We start from the raw sequence: 23,255 nt of genomic DNA, 5'->3' as shown, positions 1-23,255 counted from the left end.
GCACGCGCCTTTTCGCCGTCGTGTTTGTACTACTAGCTGACCAAGCACCATAGAACGCATCCCTCAATCGGAGATTGTACAAAGCACGGTGAGCTGCACACACCTCAAACAGGACACTCTGCTTAGCATGCCATTATTATTCAAGCGACATTTTCCCCTTGATCGATGTAGTATCATTCGAATACTGACAGGTGTCGAAATAAATGCGCTTGTTGCATTGCCCAAAAGGTGTCCGCCAACTGCTGCAGTAGGCCGTCATGCGCACGCCATGAATTACGTCGGGGCGGTGATTCCGACGGGTCGAGGAACGCGTTCACCGCCATTAACTTCGTAAGTTACATCTCAAACCTGGCGCAGCACCATATATACTCCAAATTAGCGTTTAGTAAGGTGTTCAGAGTTCCAAACGTCCGACCGGAGCTCATACTGACTATTCCGCCATGCTTGTAAGCAGCAGTGATGTGTAGCAGGTGCTAGTGGTCGGAGTCGCCGAGCTGTGGCTGCTCTGCTCACAGCGCGCCAGTTGCCGCTTTACTTCTGCTCGTTCATTGATTTATGGCAGTTTCTCGTTGTCGCTGGTGGTTACATGGGTCAGAATTGCACCCTGCATAGTGGTGGGGCTGAACGTTCGGCCAAAACAAGAGAGAACAGCGTCATAAGTGTCTTATTTTGGGGACCTGCGCACAGTTGCCCTAATCTTAGCTAGCATGCGCCAGCGACGACGTTTCTGTGCGTCAGCAGGATATGACGAAGCTACGGTAGAAACAGGTTGAAGCTGATCTAAAGTAAAGAGGCGGCCCCGCTTTAGGAGGGACATGCCCGGTTGGGTGGCTGTGTTCCCACTGTCCCGGCTGCCGGCATTTGGGATTGTCTATTGTAACATAGAAGTGTATCACGCCTTCTGTCATACGGCCGAAACGCTGCAGGAATAGAAGAGCCAAAGGAAAGCGTTTGATGAACTTCAAGAACGCAGCGTGGATACTAGACCTAACAAGAAACACAGAACACAGCGGCTGTACTGTGAGTTTCTTGCTTAATCCCGCTATGTGCGCCGTTTCTCTTTGAAGTTACAATGTACCAACAAGCCTCACGCTTTAGCAGTTGAGAAACACTGGGTGGACGTGTTTCAGCAGTTAGATGCAAATGATGTGGCTGGAAGCAACGTCAAGAGAATTGTCAAGTACGCCAGGTGCTTCAAACGCATCAGTGGAAAGAGTGCTCTCCTTCCAGAATATGATGGGGGGCGCAGAGAAGACGCAGCTTGATTTGACCACACTCAAAGCAATGCTGTTGCCTAAAGTGTATCTGCAGATGACTTCTGAGCAGTACGGCAGACACATCAGTAAACACGCAAAATTGTTGCAGGTAATCCATTCAAACCAAAAGTATCAGTTACAGCCTAGAAAAAAAGTGCATCACAAGTAAGCTGCCTTTACCTAAGTGCCACGTGCTTCTTTATGCTCCTCACCCGATCACCCGTGGTAACTTTAGGCTAATCGTATGCTCACAAATGGCGCTCAGCGGCACTCATCGTCTGGTCAGGCTGTTCCTTTCTAAGAATGTCAACCCGTTCGAGCTCACTGCAAACGAGCAGAAAATGTGAGGGAGCGAATGGGTCTGCTCGTGTTTTGTGTTCCGAAGATTAACGTCACAGTGCATAAGTTTCATAAGTGTCCTTCCTTGTGGAGAAAAAAAGTTGTCCCCATCCAGTCCTGTGAAAGTGGATGTCCAGAAAAGGTCTGGTAAACAGCTACGGCAAACGGGCTTCTTGCTTGCGCTCGATTAGTGTCACTAGATAACGGTACAGCGTATCGGCAGTCTTTCCTCATATTGTTCCGTACCGCCGCCATGATAATCGGTCAGTTCACGCTACGTGACTTTTGTTAATTTGTTACATGACTTTTCATCTTACCGTCGAGAGAGATATAGTAAACTTTATTTGAAAATAGCAGGAAGGAAATGTGGAAAGAGTTGCGGGTGAAATCCTATTTTCAGTAAACCAGTAGCAAAGGCTCCCAGCTTGGCCCTCTCTAGCAGCTTACACTGTGTCGACAGGTCCGAGGATAATTTCCAAGACTACCTAGATGTTTGGTTGTTGTTCGCTTGCCAAATTATAGGGCAGTTTCAGACTGCGTGAAATAAATCTGCACTTATTTTGAATGGGCGGCATTCTTCGTTATATCTATTTGGGAACGTGAGGGACAGTCTGGATTTGTGCAGAAAAACATTGGTTTGTAGTTTTCCTATGTTTCTCACTTCTTTGGGAGCTAGCATGTGATGCGGTGCACACATGGTCTTTCTCGCTTGTTTTTCTTTGGAAAGCATTCATTAGGCGACATGAAGGGAGAGAGGGTGGTAAGTGTGGTGTGTTTCCCTGCGGCTGTTGATTTACCTCGCTAAGGAGTCGGCTCGCTCGCTTCCTTCAAGGCCTTCGTGTGCTGGGCTTCATATTATTTCGTTGTTTGTTTGGTTCGGCTCCTAGGATCTTGCTGGTTTCTGTGCGAATAAGGTCCCACATTAGATATTTTCTGGCTGTTGTGGAGTCCGTGATGGGGATGATGTTTTTGTTGCTATATTCTCCCAATCTTACACCGAGTAGTATGGCTGTGAATTCCGCATCGTGAGGTGCTTGTTTGCACCATGCCCCATGCATCTGCCCGGTGCACCCGCAACTACGTCTGATGATATTCCACGGTGGTTGGTGGTGGCATTCGTGTATATGGCGTCTGTATTTATGCAGTATGTGCACATTTTATAATTCATTATTGCTAGTCTTCTACCTAAATAATAACTAGTGGGTGGACAACGTGCCTTGCCGGCACAAGGTCAAACTCCCACAGTCCTCACCACATCGCCAAGCGCCATTTCTCAAATGTCAGTGTACGTCGAGCAAACCTTGATGCCGCGAAGACCGACGTGAGATTGCACTCTGTCTGTTTCCGGCAATGATTGAAAGATGCAAGAGGGAGACGTTTTTTAAAAAGATGTTTTATGAAAGCTATCCACGTGGACAAAAAAGAAATAGGCTAAAAACTAATACTACGAAAACTAAAGCGGTTGTCTTTACAGCTACATATATAAATATCATGCTAACTACAACCATCCGCCTAGATTCAAACGATGGAATGGTTGTTTCTGAATCTAAAATTCTTGGTGTATATTTTTCTGCACTTAAGTTTGGATGCTCATATAAATTATCTCTCCAAAAAAATATCCTCCATTGCGGGTGCTTCATTCCGCGGTCGTTTGTTTTTTGCAGAAATAAAAGACTAACATATACAACGTGCTATTCAGCTCAGATTTAAAGTACTGTTAATTGGTCTGGTCGACAACTACACATACAAACCTCAACAGGCTTTTATAGTTAAAAAAATTAAAACCTGAGGCTAGTACTTCAGGCTTATTTCAGGTATATCGCATTACTAATGTAAAAATATGTATGAGTATCGCCCATTGAAGCTGCTATTTTTTCCCCTCATTGCCTACTCAACCGGTTAGAGCCTTGGCGTCACTACAACGTAGAAACTTTCTTGTAAATGCGAGAAGTAGTGATACATAGGAGATCCCACAGTTTCGCACGTTTTAAAAATATCTAGCGCTGGCATAGATTACCTACTTTCTTCACAAATTCTTTGAACTTTTAGGCGTTCAACTGCAATGGATTGGAGTCATAATTTATACAACTCTAAAAGTAGTCTACCTATGTTTAGTGTGGTTCCTATCGATATCACTACGCCCTAAATGAAACAGAACACGTGTGCGAAGGGTAGTTATGTATAAACGAAAGGTAAAATTGCAAATAGTGTTTCGTTGTCCCTTGAGATTCCTTTGTAATTGGGTTGTTTTTTTTTTGTTTGGAAAACGAAAACAGCACCCACACTACAACTTGTATTTCAGGGTATCCTCACGGTTTTTATATATGCGCTGTAGATAGAATCTGATTGTATGGTTACATAGTATTTCTTTATAGTGGTCTTTTTTTATACTTCTATGTTGATTTGTACTTTTGGGTGCGTAAAAAACTGGTCAAATTGTCAATGGTATTTTTTAGAAGGGTATGCTGACGGGCCAGTTGGTACATTGTTTAACTAAGAACAACAGCGCAAACGACAGGACGAAGAAAGGAAAGACTAAACCACAGGTTCTGACGAACAACTGAGGGCTTTATTGCAGCAGAAAACGTATATATAGAAAAAGTAAAACAACAGAAGGACCGATAATGACCTAGGAGTTATCACATAGAAAAAAAACACGATATCTCGTAAACACCACGTGACGAACAATGTCTAAAGTTCAAGATAGGTACAGCATTTCCATTTCCAGAAGTAAAACTGATGCCTCACTAATACAAGCACCTCCTGTCTTTTTTATCTTGAACGCTTCAAAGATTTGCCGCTCTCTTTGTCTTTGATCGATGCTCTCGTAGAGAGCTACTATGGTCAATTATGTGAAGTGGGCGCGTTTTTTGGAGAAGCTTCACAAGAAGGGATTAGGACGTGCACTTTAGAAGTGAAGGCCCTTGCCATGGCGAATTCGTGGTTGAAAAAAAAAACAGTATGCACTTCATCCACACCGTGGGCGGTGCAACAATCGTCGCTCGCATTAGGAACTAGCGCACACAATAGCGGCGGTACGTTTATGCCGTCATTACCGATCTCCAGTAAAAAAAATGCTGGTTGGTAAGCTGTCTTTGAGGCTCGTTCGTAGATCGTCACGACAGACGCCGCGAAATGCCTATTACGGCGTTTTACTCATGCAGAAAGGCCATACCCATGCTCAGGTATTACCAGCACCGTGGAGCATCAAAAAAAGTGCCAAAAATTCACCGCCTCCCAAACTAATTTGTGTTGTGAAGTTTTCAACTGCCATTCTGAGGAGACCTTCTGCACATCCAAATTGCGACCCGCCCTGCAGAGTACATACCTTCTTTAATTGTCGGCAACGCCCCGGCTGATGAATAAATATTCCGCGCCTGTGTCTGGACACGCCTGGTCACATTATGCCAGTCGCTAGTAATAAGGAATTCAGAATTACACACTCCGTCAGTAATTGCCGCCGTCATCATGTGGTTGCATTGGAGCGGTATGTCGTGAGCACTTTAAATTATCTGTTGCGGCGTTTTGAGTCGTCGGCTGCCAAGCCTGAACGTCTTCAGAATTTGTATATCCCGCAAACTTGTCTGCGAAGATTGCTTCATGTGGTTTTGTAGCTCGTGAGGTGCGAAACCTCCTCTGAGGGCCGTCTCGAGGGTTACGGTTACGAGGAATCGGTTAGCAGTCGTCTGCACTGAACGGCGAGTGTGATAGACGATGGCGCTAGTTAGCGTTTCGTGTGGCAAAGAAATACTAGATTTAAGCAGGCCGTTACCCGAACCGCAGAACGGTAGTAGGGATGACAGGAAAAATTATGTCCTTTTAGGGTTCATCGTCGGTACATGTAATCAGAATAGCTACACTTGTAGGACCATGGCCGTCGGTCAGCTGAGCACCACAAGTTCGTCTTTTGTACTAGGGCTGCAGAGCGGGGTCGTGGGCGGACCAAGGATGTATACGTGGGGGTGGCTGACGGGATGGTGAAGTCAGCATTATAAGGGCATGCTGATGAATTCCCACGGCGTAGCTTGGATGGCAGTGTTTGTGGCTCGGATCGGGTGGCGAGAACAGTTCGAGTGGCTCCTCGCGCCCAATTCTAGCCAGAGGAGTAGCCGACAACTGAGACTAAATACCTAGCTGATTCAAGTCTTCAGTAGAAGTGATAGTATGTGGCCTCTCAAGAAACTCTCGTCACTGGTCATACTGAAAACGTTACCGGCACCTCAAGGCGTAAGTTGGTCATATTGGTCGTGACGTTTCTGCACAGCCTGCTCAATAGCCGTGACCTCCTTGATAAAAGCCCTCCTCGTGTGTAGTGAGTTTCCTACAAGGCCGACGCAAAGCTGCTCCATAACGCGATGCATCAGGAAGCGGAGTTCTTTTAGGGACGATGGCCCTTACCGGGACGGGCTGTGAGCGTCTCGTGTCATCTCCTCATGTTGGCGGCTTATGCCAACGTCGATGTATGCACGGTACTAAGACACCGGGACGCTCGTTCATGCCTCGCGCTAGATGGTCATTGTCGTCTCATGTCTTCGTCGATGTAGTGACAGCACTAAAACACCGGGACACTCATTTACGCCTCACGCGCTTTGCAACGCCTCCTACTAGAACTTTTCGTGTTTCAAAGACACGAGACTTTTGGAGCGAAGCTCTATACCCCTCTACTTTCTAACGGTTTTATTTCCGTTGGCAAAAACGCCAAGGTGTCAAGAATACACTTATGCACTGCATGTTTATCCCCTCCCCATGTATAACATTAGTGGAGATGGCCCGGATTTTTTCTCAGTCATGGCAGGTTCAACACGGCCAAAAAGGCGAGCCACATCGTCTGCAAACGTGGCGACCGTCCCATTGGGATTTCTATCCGCGGCTCAAGCGAACATAGCACGGGTCACATCGATCGGCGTTCTGAAAGGTTTCCTGAAAGTATTATCTGATGTCATTCCGCTTCGTCAAGCTCTGCGACATGGCTCACCATACACATGATTTGCAATGCAATGTTGCTGTTGCTCTTGATGTTTTGCTTCCCTTCCAGTATTGCTTGATGTGTAGTTTTGTTCATATTGCTTTATGTGGGTAGTCGGCACTATGGGGAGGGCTCTGGTCGGGAGCTTTAGGTGTAGCATTGTTTGATCTAGAGACATGCCACCCGTCTTCTGTCTCAATGCTAAGCTTGGGATTCTCTGGGGAGAATTGAAGACAGCGTACACAATGATACACTTGGTGTGCATCGCCGCTTGCAAGAGAGCATCCTGCACGCCTATTTGTGACACGTTATTAGCACGAATTGGTAAATAGTCGTAATATACATTCCCCCTTCCCACACAGGTTTCGCAGGGGCTTGTCTTGTACCACATGAATATTTTTCCACTATACATTGTTTTCCACTAGTTCGTTTCATTCATTTATTTATTCGTACGACAGGCCAAGAGGCTGGCCAATGCAGGATGCGAAATAAAGTACGAGCGACGTACAAAAAGCTTATGAATAGGTTCTTAAATACGTCATGTCAAAATTCCTCTTAACTCTAGCCTATTAGAGCACCATTAAACAACCACCGAGATAAAATCACAGTGGCGAAACAAGCGTTCCCCAACAATACTACAGCCGAAACAGGACTAAACAACCGGAAAATTGTCGTACAAACTTCTAACCAAAACACACGTTTTGGGCACAGTAATTCATGAAAGCAAATTTTTCCGGCTCATCTTGAAGTTTATGGACTTTAAAACATGCAGGTGGAAGGAATTCCGTTTAGGAGTAGGCACACAAATATTCATGTGATAATTTATGTGATAAATAGTGGTGCAAGAAGAAGCGGTGTTCTTCCGGTTTGACGTGAATCAAGGAAAGGTATATAACAAGACGAATTAATTCAATTCTGCCATGCACAAGGCTAAGTAAAAAGTGTCCACCACAAATCTTCCGCCAGCACTCAAGTAAAGTGACTTCACTTCTAGGCGTCAGTACTGACAGGAAATCTTTTTTTATATTTTTGAACTACAAGTCTGTTTCTTTCTTTGTTGACATTTCAAAATTTGTGATATTCTTTGCAGTACAAGGTTACCCAACTATCACCGTGTATTCGAAGACAACAATTTTAGAGTTTGTCAGAGCCATTCTACGTTTTCGCTTGAGGAATCATACAGTGAAAATCGGCTAAATACACAGTAGAAATCGGGAATGATAAAATATGCTTAGTAAATATAACACACAAATATTAGTATTAGTTCTACTTGTGGTTATATTGTATCATTTTGGGCATAAGAAAACACACTTAGGTTCATTTCTTGCGTTGCTCGCAGCAGCATTGTTTTTGAAGTTTTATATTCATGCTTCAGGGTTTCGCGAATTCAAAACTGTCGTAACGGAATTGTGCAAACTCACCGTGTCTCCTTGTGAAGCTTTTCTTTTTAAATCTCACATCTTCGCTCGAGATAGTTATGATAAATATTATAAAAACTTTTTTCTCAAATCCATCAACTAGATCGATTAGAAACAGAAGCGTTCTTGTACGCTGCCTTGCGGTACACCCGAAGTTACCTAGCGGACACTAGAATAAACTACAATAATTTCCACGAATTGGTCGCTCTGTAGGTGGGAATTATAAACGAATCCTTACTATCCAATTTCACTAGGGCCAATCTACTCGATGTTAACGGTCATTTTTTGTGGGGAACGTTATCGAGCGCTTTGCGAAAATCAAAAAAAGACTTATCGAATGCGATGAGCAAAAATGAGCATGTCAACTTGTCGAGATGAGTCGAGCATTTCTAAGGTTTTACAAACAACTGATATAATTCTGATTCGAAGTCGACATCTCTTTTTGAATTCATGATCATGCGTAAATGAGATATCGTAATCTGTCGAATCCCGACAAATAAATAATGTGACAATGTGTGTTAATAGCTTACTGAAACGTCCCATATTAGATTCAGGACAGTAATTGGACAGTGTTGGGTGATAGCCATTTTTGTGGATGCGAAGCCTAAATGACTCAGATGATACGCGTTCTGGATGCAGCGAAAACATAGAAACTCTGCTAGAAACAAGCACATATGTTCCGCATATCTGCAAAAAAGGCACTCGGGCTCTTTTTAGTTCCTACGAACAGAGGCAACTTCAGTATTTTTCCCATTACTGTTATTTTATTTCATCATAAACTCTAAGTTTTTAATTGCCCCGATGGTGGTAAAACATCTGTCAAGCATTTTAATGACATCTGCAAGGCTACTACAGAATTATGTTTCCTGTGTGGCTTTATCTTTTGGCAATGGTTCAGTTTTCAATTCTTTCAAGCAAAAACTCTCTGGTTTATGTTTTTTTGTTTTTTCCAGTCTCCGCGTTGGTTGAATGATATTGTAACGACAACAAGAGAAAATGGATAGTGCAGCGTAACGCCATGGTCATCCTATACAGACGAAGACGCTTGGTGCGGGCATTGCTCTAGCTGTGATTGCCGAATTGTAAATAGCTTGCAACTTTTTTTGTAAATGGGTAGCTTCTGCACTGCAGATGGTTCATGTCACACATCGTGCGGCAACGCAACAATATATCTTTTGATCTAAGGGAGAGTTAAACGTTTTGACTCCCTACACCCTACACTAGAACAAACATTTTAGCTCAATCATCACTACCAACCTCTAACTTTTCGTATAACTTATATGCACCACTTCGTCTAACATCAAACATGGTTCAACCGCAAGCTTGCATGAGAGGGATGTCTCGGTTATCGTCTGACTTTGCACTCACCCGCAGACGGTCCGAAATTGCTTAGATTTGAATAGCATGCACTCAAAGGCGAAGCTACCGCTTGGCGTAAGGGTACGCACCGATCATCTTTCGAAGAGAGGCATACAACGGCGAAACTTTATACTCAACACGTGCAAACTTTGAGCACGTCATTTGATCCATGTTGTGGGAGCAAGCGCCGTTCCTTAGAAGGGGAGAGATTTCCCAGATACTTTTAAGGAACCCGCCAAGGGGGGTCGCGATTGCTGCCAACAGGTCAAACCGCACGAACTTATGAACGCGGTCTGCCGAAAGCGTGAGGAAAGGATTTTGGCAGTGTTTGGGGCCTTATCTTCTGAGCCCCGGCTTCCAAGCAACAATAGGATGCTCAGGGGTAGAAACACCCCGCCTGTCTTTTGATAAACGTTGACGGAGCAAGTGCAGTTTCTTGGTGGTGCTGGTCAGTCAGGTAATTTCAGTTCAACCTTCGCCGAGGCAAAACCGTGTATACGATGAACTACGACAATCTCAGGAACATAGATTTTCGCTGGCATAAACGTTCGGACAGGACGGTGGCCGGATTCACACAGTTCACATTGTAGTCAACGTGGCCAATTCGTTGGGCATGGCAGAGTGTTCGGGTGTACCGCTTTAGGTTGGCCAGTCAATGACCACAGTTTGTGTGCTCCATGATTAGCTGGAAAACAATTTCATCAATATGGCGAAGACTCCACTGTGGACATCGCTACGTAATTTGAAGAGGGGCTTGATGCCAATTCTTGCTGTCGTGTCTAAGTGAGTAGTCGAGAAAGAAGTTGCCGTAAGAAGAACGTCCAAGCCATGTGTTTCACTGTTTTCTTCAAAGGCATCTGCTAAGAATAAGTAACGTTGTTTAAAGCGTGGGATCACACAACTATTTAGCACGTCCTCCATTTCATGTGTGTCTTTATTTGCGGCCGTATAAAATATAAATCGATGTTCAGTGGTAGCAATCCTATTTGATGTTCGAAGTCACTCACATCATGAGAAGATCGCATTTCGTATTGAGTCATCCAATGGTGGAGTGCCTTTATTATCGTGATGGCATCATTTTCTTGATGAAACCGTAGCGTGAGTTTTACGACGCGTGTAATTGTTTATTTAGAAATGCGACTAACATATTTTATAATAATATATTACAGCAACGGCAGCTGCTTATTTCCAGGTCTTTGTAATCTGTAATATTTCAACAGTGGGCATGGCACAATGACTGTAACCATACCAGGAACCACGAAAGTCTTCAATGCAAAAGCTCCGCCGTCATTCACCGCCGGATAACTAACCGGTACGCGTACGCGCCCCAAGGACCAGCAGCCATAATGGCCGACTTGACTGTTTCGTGTCTGGTAAGCTGTTCCCTTCTATGAGCTCCTTCCCACTCATATGTATGGCATCTGCTTTTTGCGGACGTCATCACCTGCCAGCACTGCAGAAACACAACCATGCGTACGAAAAAGGGTGCTGGCGGTAATAATCTGGAACTAGAGAGTAGCATGGGCTAGGAACCAAAATTGGGTACAGTGTATTCTTTTTAACATTGGGCGAAAAAATGGGGTTGGGAGGACGATGTATAAAATAAATGGCAAGGGCCCACCCATGTATCAAAATGGTTTCGAATGAGAGTAAAGAAACTGCGAGAAGACCCAGCACTCTGCGAAGCGTTAGCTTGCAAGTTTCGGGCCATTGAATGGGCTTCAAAGATTTCCAAACGGGCAGTAGTGTATAGGTTTTTGGAAGACCCGTTCGTCCTGCAGTGGGTACAAAGGGTTTGAGGATGATAGTAGCAATCATTATGACAATATTTTTGACTCGCTCGTGTAGTATTGCCAACACGGTGAAATAAAAAATGGAACGAACCGTTCTCACCAGGGAGAAGAACGTAAAATAGAATCATTCAGGTCTCAATGGCCTGAAAGCACAGCTGCCCTTATCAAAAGAGGTTTGGTTCGTCCATCATGATCATGATCTTATTTGTGTGACCTTGGATACTGGTTCAAGCGTTCGAAAAGAGACTCAGAAAACGCGACAAGAAAAGCACTATACAGGCGCTTCTCATGTGTTTGTTGGCTTTAGCAAATGAAGAACTCGGCTAGGTGGACTTACTTTACCCCCTAGCTTTAAGGCAAGCTTGATAGGTCTGAGCCAACTTATGTGACTGCCCACTGTTACTCACGGCCAATGCTAATGCTTGGCTGGAAGTTATAACAAATATTAGCTCGTAGCTTGCTATCCACAACCCTCTGCTTCTCCAATAAACGCGATATAAATCCCGTCCTGGAAAATTCAGAATTTGAAAGCTAACGCTTATGCTTGTAATGATGATGTTCTTTAAAATACAGTGTTAGTGGATTCATCCTTGAATTTCTAATGGTCAGAATATTCAGGACGCCGTTAAGGCGGTCACCATGTTATCTTCAGTCTACAGCACATAAAGTTCGATGTTATTCAACAGTTGGTTGTTTGATGGCAAGCCACCGGTAGTAAGGTGTTGGTTAAAGTTGTAGACTATACCAATCATGCACCGGTAGGGCACCTGTTGTAGTACCGAGGAGGGACAGTGCGAATTACCATTAACGGAAATATGTTGTTTATATATTTTTATTTGTCGTGGTTGCATTGCTGTCGAATAGGGAACATGGCACATAGATCTTCCCTGGAACTATACCATACATTTTTGCGCCAGTGCATTCTGTGCACGTTTTCCGTCGCCACTGCACGCTTTTAAATTCTCCAGATAATTCATACGTCATCTGGAAGTGCTTATACACCTTTCAGAATAAAACTAAAATACTCAGAACTGACTCACTACCGACAATTACACATATCATGAGGAACAGCATGTCTTCCGTTGGATAATTCGACACTAGAAGAAAGAAAAATGATGTAAAAATAGATCTAACCAGACTTAGGTGACCGGTGGTTGGTGATAGGGAGTGTCAGATTGCTCGAACAGTGGCATGGAGAGAGAGGTTGAAGAAATGGCGCGCGCGGTAGCTTTAGCAGCACGTAGTTACCATGGAGGTTGTGCTTGGAGAACTGCGTTCCTTCCTCCTACCTTGCCTATATCAGCAAACGGTTCAGAACTAAAAGATGATTATTCCTGGTTTACCAAACATCCCCATAATTCTGAGTATGAGCCAAGGGTAGGTCGTAGAAAAGAACTACGCCAACAGCGGAATTATTAGGCATGATGATGATGGTGGTGATGATGGTGATGATGATAATGGTGTTCTGAGGCGGCAAATATTTGCTGGTACGTTTCCGCAGCTTTGTTGTTTCTCCAACCTGTTTTTTTATAGGTGAAGTGGCTGGCTCCTGCGAACAATCTGGAGTAATTATTTGTGATTTCCTGTAGTGTGCCGTTACAAGGAAACTTGAAAAAAGGTGGCTAACCTAGCCGAATGTTACCTATCGCTCTGCAAGGTGGTCCTTGCTTATTACTTCTTCTAAATGACGATTTTTCTTACCCGATGCGGTTTTACCTAGGAAATGAAGTCACTCACCGGTGGTCGAAGGCCAGCCCGCCGCGGGTCGTTTGGTACTTTTTGACGACGTTCTTGAACGTGCGGTAACTATGTATCGACTCGGTAGACCGTAGCTCTGGGCCCGCAATGAAGATATGCGTGTAGTATAGATAGTGGCAGAGACCATCTGGAGGGTACATTTTGGACAAGGATGCCGCCGACCCCACGGTGCAAACGAGCTCTTTGACCTCTGCGCGCAGAAGGAATGGAAACCGAAGTGAACCCACGTTGAGGCGATTTTGCGCACGCTGGCAGTCTTTATACGAACAAAAACATAGTGATACATCTTTAGCAGGCAATAATTTTAAGAGAACCCAGATCCTGTCAGATTTTCAGCGCGTTGAGGTGTGCCGATGAGCACAAGTTCGGTGCTAGTGGGGCTACAAATCATTACTTTCATGATTATTCTCAAAGAAACTTTCAAGTAAAGAAAGCACTATCGTGTATGTGACCGCGCCTAAATGGCGTATTTCTACTATCTACGTCACGAGACCAGCTTGACAGCGGTTTGGAAAACGGTCCCAAGGATACTTTGGAGCCGACAAGTGCCCAAGCGATACGTTTGTTAACTTTTTAAATAGAAAAAGAGGAACATTTCACTTCACACCATCGGCAGTGTTCACTTTAATACCGTTACAGTAATTAAACACACGACTCAAATCAAATTTATTCGCCGTCAGGCCACACTGCTCGAGTGGGAAAAATTCCGATTGCGCCGAAACAGTAATGCAGATGATGTTTCAATATCAGACAACGACACATTGACGTAATAACTACTAAAATAACAAAGAAATCTTTATGAGAATTTTTTGCCGTCTAACCACTGATCCCTGAAACAGTTCACAGCCCAAAGCAACGACCTTAACATTCTCTTGCCCAACGAAAAAAGACAATACACAATTTATTCAGTGCTTTAGTTATTAAAACATCATATATTACTTGGAAGAACATTAATTCTGTTTTGAGCCGTAATGCGAATCGCTATGACATGACACACGAGGCTATAAAGAGAAGTGAGACCTTAACAAATAAAGAGCTAGCAAATGCCTTTAATGATTACTTCATATCAGTATGCAACAGCGTTCACAACCCAGCTGATGCAAACTTCATAAGGGGAAGCACCCGTGATTCGGCCTTCTGGGCCCCCATCATTTTGAATGAAATTGTGAGCGCTTTTCTTTCTCTGAAAAAAAGTGGTTGCCTTGATGTAGATGGCTTGAAAATCCGGCCGATTAACTGTGTTCTACACCTTATTTCACCGGTCTTAGAGCATGTCTTTAATCTTCATTTTACTGCCGGTACACTTCTTAAACAACTTCTAAAGGCTAAGGCAATCGTTTTGCACAAGGGAGGCGATAAAAACGAATTCACAAATTATAGGACAATTGCGCGAACTCCGATATTTTGAAAAGGCCTACAGTAGCTTATACGCACTCGCATGATTTCCTACTATAATAGGCACAAAATATTAACCACTGTACAGTCTGAATTTGCTAAGGGCCTTTCAACTAATAGTGCCCTTTTAGCCCAAAAAGAAGCAATCCTTAACTTCTTTGAGCAACAGTTGTACCCATTAGGCGTATTCATCGATTACTCAAAGGCATTTGACTGCCATAATCATGTTACGTTGCTTAAAAGCTCAGCCACTATGGCTTTCATGGTACCTTTCTGCAGTTACATACCTCCTACCTTAGCAATCGCCAGCAGACAATTCTAATTAATAATCATAGTTTCTGTTTGAAACGCGTTTCTCCAGGAGTACCACAATGAAACATCATAAGACTCCTGTTATTTTGCATATGTAATAATGAGTCAGCCAATATTGATGGCGCTGCTGATATTATAATGTATGCCGATGACACAGCCATGATTCTTAGCGCTGAAAACCAAAATGATGTGGTTCGCATTTACAATGAACTGCATAATAAAGTGTCACGCTGGAGCACAGTAAATTCACTGTGAATTGATGCAGTTAAAACTAAAGCAGTCCAGTTTAGAACAACAAACCGCACAGTTCACTGACAGAACACACTAAAACTAGGTAATTCTAATATAGAAATTTTACAGACTGTGAAATGCCTCGATGTACACTTTGAGCAACACGTCATGGAATGCTCATGTTGACCTAGGGTTATCAAAACTTTGCCACATTACTAGTGTTCTTTCTAAACTTAGTTTTTTTCTGCCCACGAGTGTGAATCTTATACCATATCGGGTTATGTTTTGGTAGACTTTGCAGTATTTGCACTCGGTATGGGACACCACAACTCAGGCGAACACTACTGAACTTTCAAAAGTACAAAAAAAGCAGTTCGCATCAACATGGACCCAGCTACGATAGTCATACAGATTCCTTTTTTGAAAAAAAATGAAATTATTACCAGTGACCTATTTGTATAAATCCTTGCTGTTCAAACACTAGCACACCAATGTAAAAAGAAGTAACGATGCGCTATGCAGTATTTCCAAACTTCAGCTTAAAATGTACCCACGCAAACGCGCCGATAGGACCGCTACCAAATACCGAAGAACCGAACAAATTACAGTAAACAAATGCTGCTTTATCAGTTGCCATTTCATTTGAACAATGTACCATGTATACAGGACTGTTAATGTATCATATAATTTATGTATGTGAATTTCATGATGTGCATCACTCATAATAAACCATGTGTTACATGCTTATAAATTTTAAATATTGAAGGTCTGTTCAGGTTCCATCTGCTCTGTATGCGGGCCATCGACCATGTCAAGGGCTTATGTGGTTTTGTTTACGGTCCGTAGCAATTTGTGTGTGAATAAACTGATTTGAATATGATTTGACTTGCCACCTAATATGCGGACCCTCGAAGTCTCGGGTCACCCTTTTTTCATAGAGCTGGACACAGGGCACAGCGTGGCAGACTTGGCCGAAAAACTGTTCAAGCGCACCTTCCCTCAAGTATCCGTCGACGCTTCAAGCGTCTTGCTCCGCAGCTACTCCGGAAAGCTCGCCTACTTCGAGGGTCAGGCCAAAGGTCAGCGTTCCTCTTGGCGACAGGAAGGCAGCCCTGACCAAACCAAGGGGTCGTCCCCAACGCTCCTGGGTCGAAACTGGATACAGGCGTTAGGCGTGCGGTTGCCTGAGTGCCAGGACGCATTACATGTGGTGAAAGACGTCCAGGGCCTTGTGCACCAATTTCAGGGTCCTGTTCTATACCGGGGTGGGTCCAGTCACCGGCACGGCAGTTAGCATCCATGTCGCAGATGAAGCCTGGCCTCGGTTTTTCAATCCTCACCAACTGCCATTCGCCTTGAAGAATGGGGTGCCCAGGAGCTGCAATTGTTGCAGCTAGAGCACTTCCTGGTACCTGTTAAGCCATCAGAGCAGGCTGCAACAACTTTTTCAGTGCTCAACCAAGATGCCAGTGACGGGATCTGCGGGTACTTCAACATCACCATCAACCCCATCGCTTAGGTGGGAAAGTACCCGCAGCCCCGAATTGAAGATCTCTGGTGAGCGTTGTCTGGGGAACAGAAGTCAGAGATGCAGCAGCTGCTGCTCCAGTTTTCCCCCGGAAGTATGTTTTCGTATTGAAAACATTTGGCCTCTTCCAGTAAACGTGCTTACCGTTCCGCGTGGCGTCAGCAACGGCCATTTTCTAGAGGGAGATGGGCAACCTGTTCTAAGACTTGAGGCACGTGGCTGTGTGTTTGTACGACGTCCTGGTGACCGGCACAGACGATGGCGGCCACCTCCACACCCTACAGAACGACTTGGCACGATTGGGGGACGCTGGGCTGAAGCTCAAGATGGAAAAAAGGTGTTCTTCGCTTCTAGTGTCGCATACATGGCACAAGTCATTTCCCAGGCAGGCCTGGCCCCGGCCCGCCGCGAAACTAAGGCTGTGCTCAAGGCGCCAGTCCGAAACTGTCGTCGCATCTACAGACGCTCCATCTTCTTTTTCAACATGGACAGCCTGGAAGAAGGAAAAGGACGTGGCCTTCAAGCGCAGTAAGGAACTCATCACAAAGACTCCGCTGCTGGTACTCTATGATCGGGAGAACCCCGTCGTTTTATCCATAGATTCGGCGCCGTATGGCGTGGAAGCTCTCCTGGCACAGCAGGATAATGGCCATGAGCGCCCGATGTCCTTTGCGTCCCCTCGGCTTCATGCTGCACGACAGCGATAGAGTCAGTTCGACAAGGAAGGCATGTCTCTCATGTTCCGGGCGAGCGCCTTCACCAGTACCTGTGGGGCTAGACGTTACAGGCAATTATGAACCACAAGCCTCTGCTGGGGCTTCTGGGGCCTGACAAGACAGTTCCAGTGCAGGTATAGCCTCGAGTGGTGCGCCGGGTCTTAAAGCTCGTGGCATGCAACTACAAGCTCGTCTACCGCCGGGAATGGATCTGGCACCTGTTGGTGCGCTGATGCGACTGCCCTGCTGGAGGAGCCTCCTGCAGTTCCTGAGCCTGCCGAAGTGTTCATGCTGGGGCACGCATGTCCGATGTGCTGTCGAGATCAGTGGTTATGCAAGCGACCAACCCTGATGCAGTAATGTAACACATGGTCAAGGCAATGTCCCGAGGGGAGAAGTTGGCGATGCGGACCTAGAGCCAAAAGCCGCTGAGCTCAGCCTGAATCATGACTACCAGCTTTGGGGTTCAAAGGTAGTGATTCCACAAAGCCTGCGGTACAGGGTCGTGCAGTTGCTGCACAGGGGTCATTCAGGTCTAGAGAAGACAACGATAGTGGCCCGATCCTACGTTTGGTGGCCTGGCCTATACCAGGACATTGCTCACATGATGCAGAGAAGCGAAATCTGCCAGGAGAACTAGGAGGCTTCACGTCATGTGGAGATTATTTCTGGCCCTTCTCGGAGACACCCTTGTCCCGTCTGCACATGAATTTCGAGGCCCCTTCAAAGGCCAGTACTTCCTGGTGGTGGGGTGGTGGAAGCCTTCTCGAAGAAGGTGCAGGTACTGGCAGTTACCACTCCATCGACACGTGCAACCATTGCGGCGCTGTGGCAAGTCTTCGGAGTACAGGGGTGGCCGCACGTTATCTTGGACAACCGTCCCAGTTTCGCCAGCGAGGACTACCTGGCTTAGCTGACGAACGTAATCCGCCCGGTGACATTTCGGCCGTACCACCTGCATCGAACGCTGCTGCCATGGACAAGCTAATGTTAAGGACAAGCTAACGAAGAGCAAGGCTAGGGATTTCTGGACGCAGGTTGCCCAGGTCCTGCTGCAGTACCGCACCACACCCCACTACGTCACTGGTCGTGCCCCTGCAAGCTCCTGTTGGGCCGCATGGTGAAGACAGCTTTTGACTTGTTGCATGCAGACCTCCGGTCCACAGCGCCCCAGAAATATCACAAGGAGAAGCTGGCCGCTGATTTAGGTTGTCGTCCTGGGCCTTTCCCGCAGTGTAGACCTCTGGTTTTTGCCACAAACTTCTGGCCAAGAACACCGGGAGGCCAAGAGCTACACCGGCCGATGCCAGCAAACACCACGGGCCGGTGCCACGCGTGCCACTTCGGCGCCACTCACAAGTTCTGCAGCATCTGCAAGGCCGGCAATTGCAGCACTTCAGAGAGCGCGAGGCTGGCACAGGCAGCAGCTGACGCTGCCAAACCTGCATAGACACCTGTGCGCAGGCAGAGGACCAGACTGCAGCGGCAACCACACCGTTACTCGCCGGGGTAACAGGTACAGTTTTATTTGTGTTTGTGGGTTGCAAACTTTGTTCTAAGGGGTGTAACAAGTATATGGCGCCACCACGACTCCAGTCTTCGTAGGCCGCTAAGTATGGTCCCCGCCCAGCTCGGTGGGCAAAACTGTGTTGGGACGGCCTACAAACACCGACCAGCACAGCAGCTCGCGGTCAGTCACAGTAACAACCAGCACGCCGCGAGTCGTCAGTCGGGCGGAGGGTACCGCGACCCTCCCACTTTCCCGAATGCGGGGAAAGTCGTCACAGCGGCCTTTGTTCAAGCTGACGAAACAAAGAAGTGTCTGCTTCCCTCAACTTCCATAAATATGTCACTGTTTGTGTAACGCACAAACCCAATCAACTCGATCACTGAGGACACCGGACTAGAGGTGTGCACGGGCTCGGGCTTACCCAAAAGCCCTGGCCCGGCCGCGTATTCCCAAATCATATGCCATAGGGGCTCAGGCCGACCACACCACCTAAGCAGCGGCGCAGCCAATGAGTTTAAAAATGGCATTTTGTTAACCTCCTTGGACGCAGCACCGTGACGCCACTACCTATATGTGCGCGACTTCATGCGAGGTGAATTTTTCCCCCCTCCCTTTGTTTTAGCTGCTTTGCGGACGCCCGATGGTTTCGCTCCGTGGGCGGGGCTGGCCTGCGGCGCTGGGGAAGCTGACGCACATGTGGTAGAAGTTAACCTTTTCTATCTGAGTCTCTGATCTCTCCGCACCATTCTTGCGCGCCTGCAAGTTGACGCTGACCTCCGATCGTGTTCCGAGATAAGCGCTCGGCTCGGTGCTCGAAGTGCGCGAGCGCGGATGGACGCTTTCACGTACATGTGGCAATTATACAAGTTCCGGAATACAAACACTCTCATAAAAATAAAGACAAAAATTTGTTTTGATCTTTTGGGATCGCGCTGCCTCGCGGCGGCCGATGGTTTCGCTCCTAGCACAAGCCTGGCGTACGGGCTGGGAAGATGAAGCTCGCTCTCCGCGCTCTCTTGTGCTCCGTCAGTCGCTCGTCTCACATGATGTTCCTAGTTCACCTAGAGCTCGGCGCGTTGCTCAAAGTGCGCGCGTGGATGGATGCTTTTGCACGTACATATGCAGTTATTGTTTACGTTCCGCAAAGCAAGCACTCCCAATAAAGTGAAGGCAAAATGGTTTTTTTTTTTTGGTCTTGGGTGGTCCTTTGGACTCCCTACCGAAGCGCAGAACGTTTGCTCTCATTCAGTCGAAAGCGCACGCGTACGTCGGTCGCTCGTCTGCTGCAAACATCAGCGAGCGTGTTATTCGCCATATTCGTCTGTGCCTCGCACTCGCGCAGAACTGACCATCACAAGGTCCGTTCTCATAATTGTGTGCGCCACGCGCGTCCCACGCTCATTCACGTGATGGTCGCGAAGCTTATAACTTCTGCTTCATGGATAAGCACGAGTAGCCGCTCGAGGTCGTCAGAACTGACGTCGCACCAAAAAATCATGAGTCTGTGTTCCGCGCGAACCTGTCTGACGAAGTAGCAGTCAACGCCTTCATGGACACGTAGAGCGGGTGCACCAACACAACCTTGATTGTCCTAAAGGTCCCGAAACGGGACGAAAGGTATGTTTTTCGACCCGAAACGTTGTAGTACGCGAGGCGGGGTTTTGCAACTTGTGTTGTACAATTTATATTTTTATTCCTGCTATTTCTTGCTTATACATTTGTATACTTTTTTGCGTGTGTGTGGCTTACAGTTGAGGCGCGAGCTGTGACACAATGCTCGCGAATTAAAAGGCAAGACACTACAGAAATCTATACATGTGGTAGCTAAAAATCCGTCGGAGGAAACAGACAGAAACTGCTCATCTATACCCATCAGTGGATCTCGAAAGGTGACAATTTTTGCCGCTATTTGGACTCCCAGATCACTATCGCAAAAATAGTGCGCCAAGGAGATAACTTTTTTACTTATTTTTATCTCTGCTGCGACTGCCGTGACTTCAAGCTCACGCGCAACTACTCATTAGTCAAAGCGAAAAGAATATACGTATCTGAGTGAGTGTAACCCTTTATTAATGAGAGGCCATGGGGCCCTGGGGGAGCAAGGATGAGGAGAAAAGGGGAAGGTCACAACTGGCACAATGAACACAGTTGCAGTCTTGGGGTCCTAATCGCAAAATGAACAGCTTAAAGTCAGTCAGTGGCTGCAAAACGCACAGTTCACACTTAAATGTACAGTTCACAGTGTAGACACTCACACTGAAAACAGCGCACGCTGCAGACAGGTCACATTGTAGACCGAACGGGGAAGTCGGCCAGGCTGCCACACCAATTTGTAGAGTCCGTTTTCGAGGGCGTACTCGGTAATTGCTTCTAGTGTGGTGGGATCGTCAGGGACCCGACTAACCTGTTCCTGTTCAGTCGCAGGGGTGGGACCTAGAGTTAAAAGCTGGTGGCGATTACGGTCGAATAATGGACAGAACCAAATTAAGGGGTAACGATTTGGTGTCCATTCCCGATTACAAGAGAGGGCATCAGCGCCATTTCGATCCTGCTGGAGACATCTATTTATAAAGAACGTATCTTATGCAGCAAAATTTGTGTGTGCATGAAGCAAAAATTGTTAAAAGAACTAATCGACATTGGCAACAGTGTGAGTGGTAGCACGCATGATTACTGATATCAAACTGCGCCCTGGTGGCTCAAGTGAGGAGACTGAGGTCATTAGCCTCCTCGTCATTAGACTCCTCGAGTACTTCAGCAGCTGTACAATTCAAATATTACCAGAGTCTTTCTATGCTTACTGGTCATGAAACTGCTCCATAACTCAATGGGAGAGCTTCATATGCTGCGTTTGGCCGCCGCGCGGTGGCGCCACCATCTCACTGAGGTCACTCGTTGGGCGGCGTGGCGCTGGCTCGACCGGCGGAGACGGGGCGAGTTGTGTTGGTTTTGTGCGGGAAAAAAATGTAACGTGCATCTCGCGCTGTTGTGATGCGACTTAAGTAGTGTAACCACGATACCGAACACGTGTTGCGTCCCGGGATTTCATTCCTTGTACAGCGATTTAACAGAAACTTTTTTCTTGTTCTGTTTGCCGAGCTAAGGGGAGCTGCGTGAGAAATGAAGACGCGCCATTCCAAGGCAAGAAACGGGAGATTTCAGCTTCGATTATAGGTGTGTGACAGTGTGTGGGAATGCACTGTGTGTGAGAATGAAAAAACGAATGCACCCCTTTGAGACCATCCTGGACCTAGAGTTGTACAAGGCTAACTTAAAGCCGGATTTTTGTCAGGTCAGTCAGGTAGTAGCGGTGCTTCATTACCTGTTTGCAAACTTGTATTACCTTGCGCTCAAGATCGCATGTAAAAAAGCTTTGGAACGTCCTTGAGCAGTTATTTTTAATATTTCCGCGAATTATCTCTTAGGATTCGTTTTTATTGTTTTGTAACTACGCGTGGCTGCTTTTGGTTTTCTTATCTGGCGTTTCAACTGGAGCGCCCGTTGGCTCTTTTTGTCGTACGTCCCGTCGGGCAATATTGTTTGATATGGAAAGGGTGTCACCTTGTCGCTAATGTAATTTTTTGTTTCTTCGACATTGTTCTCGATCCTATTTCCAGGGATCTCAAATTAATAATGTTCCGAGAGTAATGCACGCATAGCAAATGCCGCGCAACTCACTTTATCGACGTTCACCTGTGCACGTCACACTGCGGACTGCATCTTCGACGTTTGTGTTTCATTCTAGTCTTTTGTAGAGCAGGAGGTCGCTTCAATAAACTTCGTTCAGAAAAGCTTTGCGTCGTTCTTGGCTACGTGGCAATATTCTGTTCCCTTCGTGTGCTGCACATCGCAGCGCAAGGAGGAGGAGGAGGAATAATATTTATTTTCTAAGAAAAAAGGGAGAGGGTAAGGAGAGTAGGTGGTGGCCTCAGTCCAAGCCGCCTTCAGGCCCCGCAGCAGTCCTCGCCAGGGAGATCAGGTACTCCTGATCCTCGAGCTGCAAGCTGCTCAGCCTGTGCTCCCACAGCTCCAATGTAGGTGATGGAATTGGGTTGGGATGTTTGACGCACTCCCATACGAGGTGATAGGTGGTGTTTGGTGTATTGCATGTTGTGCAGTTGTAGGAAAAAACAGTTGGTGAAATATGATGTAAAATTGCCATGTTGTAGTAAGTCTGCTTGGATTCGGCGCCAGATTCGAGAGACTTGTGTATTAAGTGATGGGTGAGGAGGAGGGTAAAGGAGGCGCTCCCGTCCTTGTATGTTTTTGGGACGGAGTGGCTGGCCGAGGCGATTGGAGGTGTGTCCTCGGCCTCCTTTGGGAATGCCCGGTGTAATATGTCGCGGGCAGCAGTGTGAGCCGCCTCATTCCCGGGGAGGGAGGCATGACCAGACGTCCAAACAAGAGAATATATTTTTGTACGCTGCACCGCGCCCGTTTGTCTCCCTTCGTAATATTGAATTTTTTTTGTTGTGTGTGATAAAATCAGTTCTATTGTTCTTTTTTCGCTTCCTCTTTTTGCAAGGACTGCAAAGCGCGGAAATGGAAAGGCACACGGTGCAACATATATCTCTTCGCGTTTCTGCAGCGTTTTTAGATGTTCTCAAGTATTTACCAATTCTTCGATACGACAATACTATTGGGCCATCTCTTTTAGCGTTCTGTGCGTTCCAG

General features: G+C 46.2%; 1 protein-coding gene across 1 annotated transcript in view; it reads right to left on the bottom strand.

The window, feature by feature from the left end:
- LOC144157727 (uncharacterized) overlaps nucleotides 1-23,255 on the bottom strand; it is a 159,782-nt gene that overhangs the window by 50,693 nt on the left and 85,834 nt on the right. Inside the window, exon 5 of the mRNA XM_077688508.1 lies at nucleotides 12,869-13,079. Within this exon, the coding sequence (XP_077544634.1) occupies nucleotides 12,869-13,029 (161 nt within the window). The 5' untranslated portion in view covers nucleotides 13,030-13,079. The remainder of the gene's footprint in view (nucleotides 1-12,868; nucleotides 13,080-23,255) is intronic.

This window comes from Haemaphysalis longicornis, unplaced genomic scaffold (assembly GCF_048455015.1).
Source record: "Haemaphysalis longicornis isolate Haplotype H1 unplaced genomic scaffold, Haemaphysalis longicornis Haplotype H1 scaffold_10, whole genome shotgun sequence".
NCBI classification, from domain to species: domain Eukaryota; kingdom Metazoa; phylum Arthropoda; class Arachnida; order Ixodida; family Ixodidae; genus Haemaphysalis; species Haemaphysalis longicornis.
The sequence above is the reverse complement of the archived record's forward strand: the minus strand, read 5'-3'. Positions and strand labels throughout refer to the sequence as shown.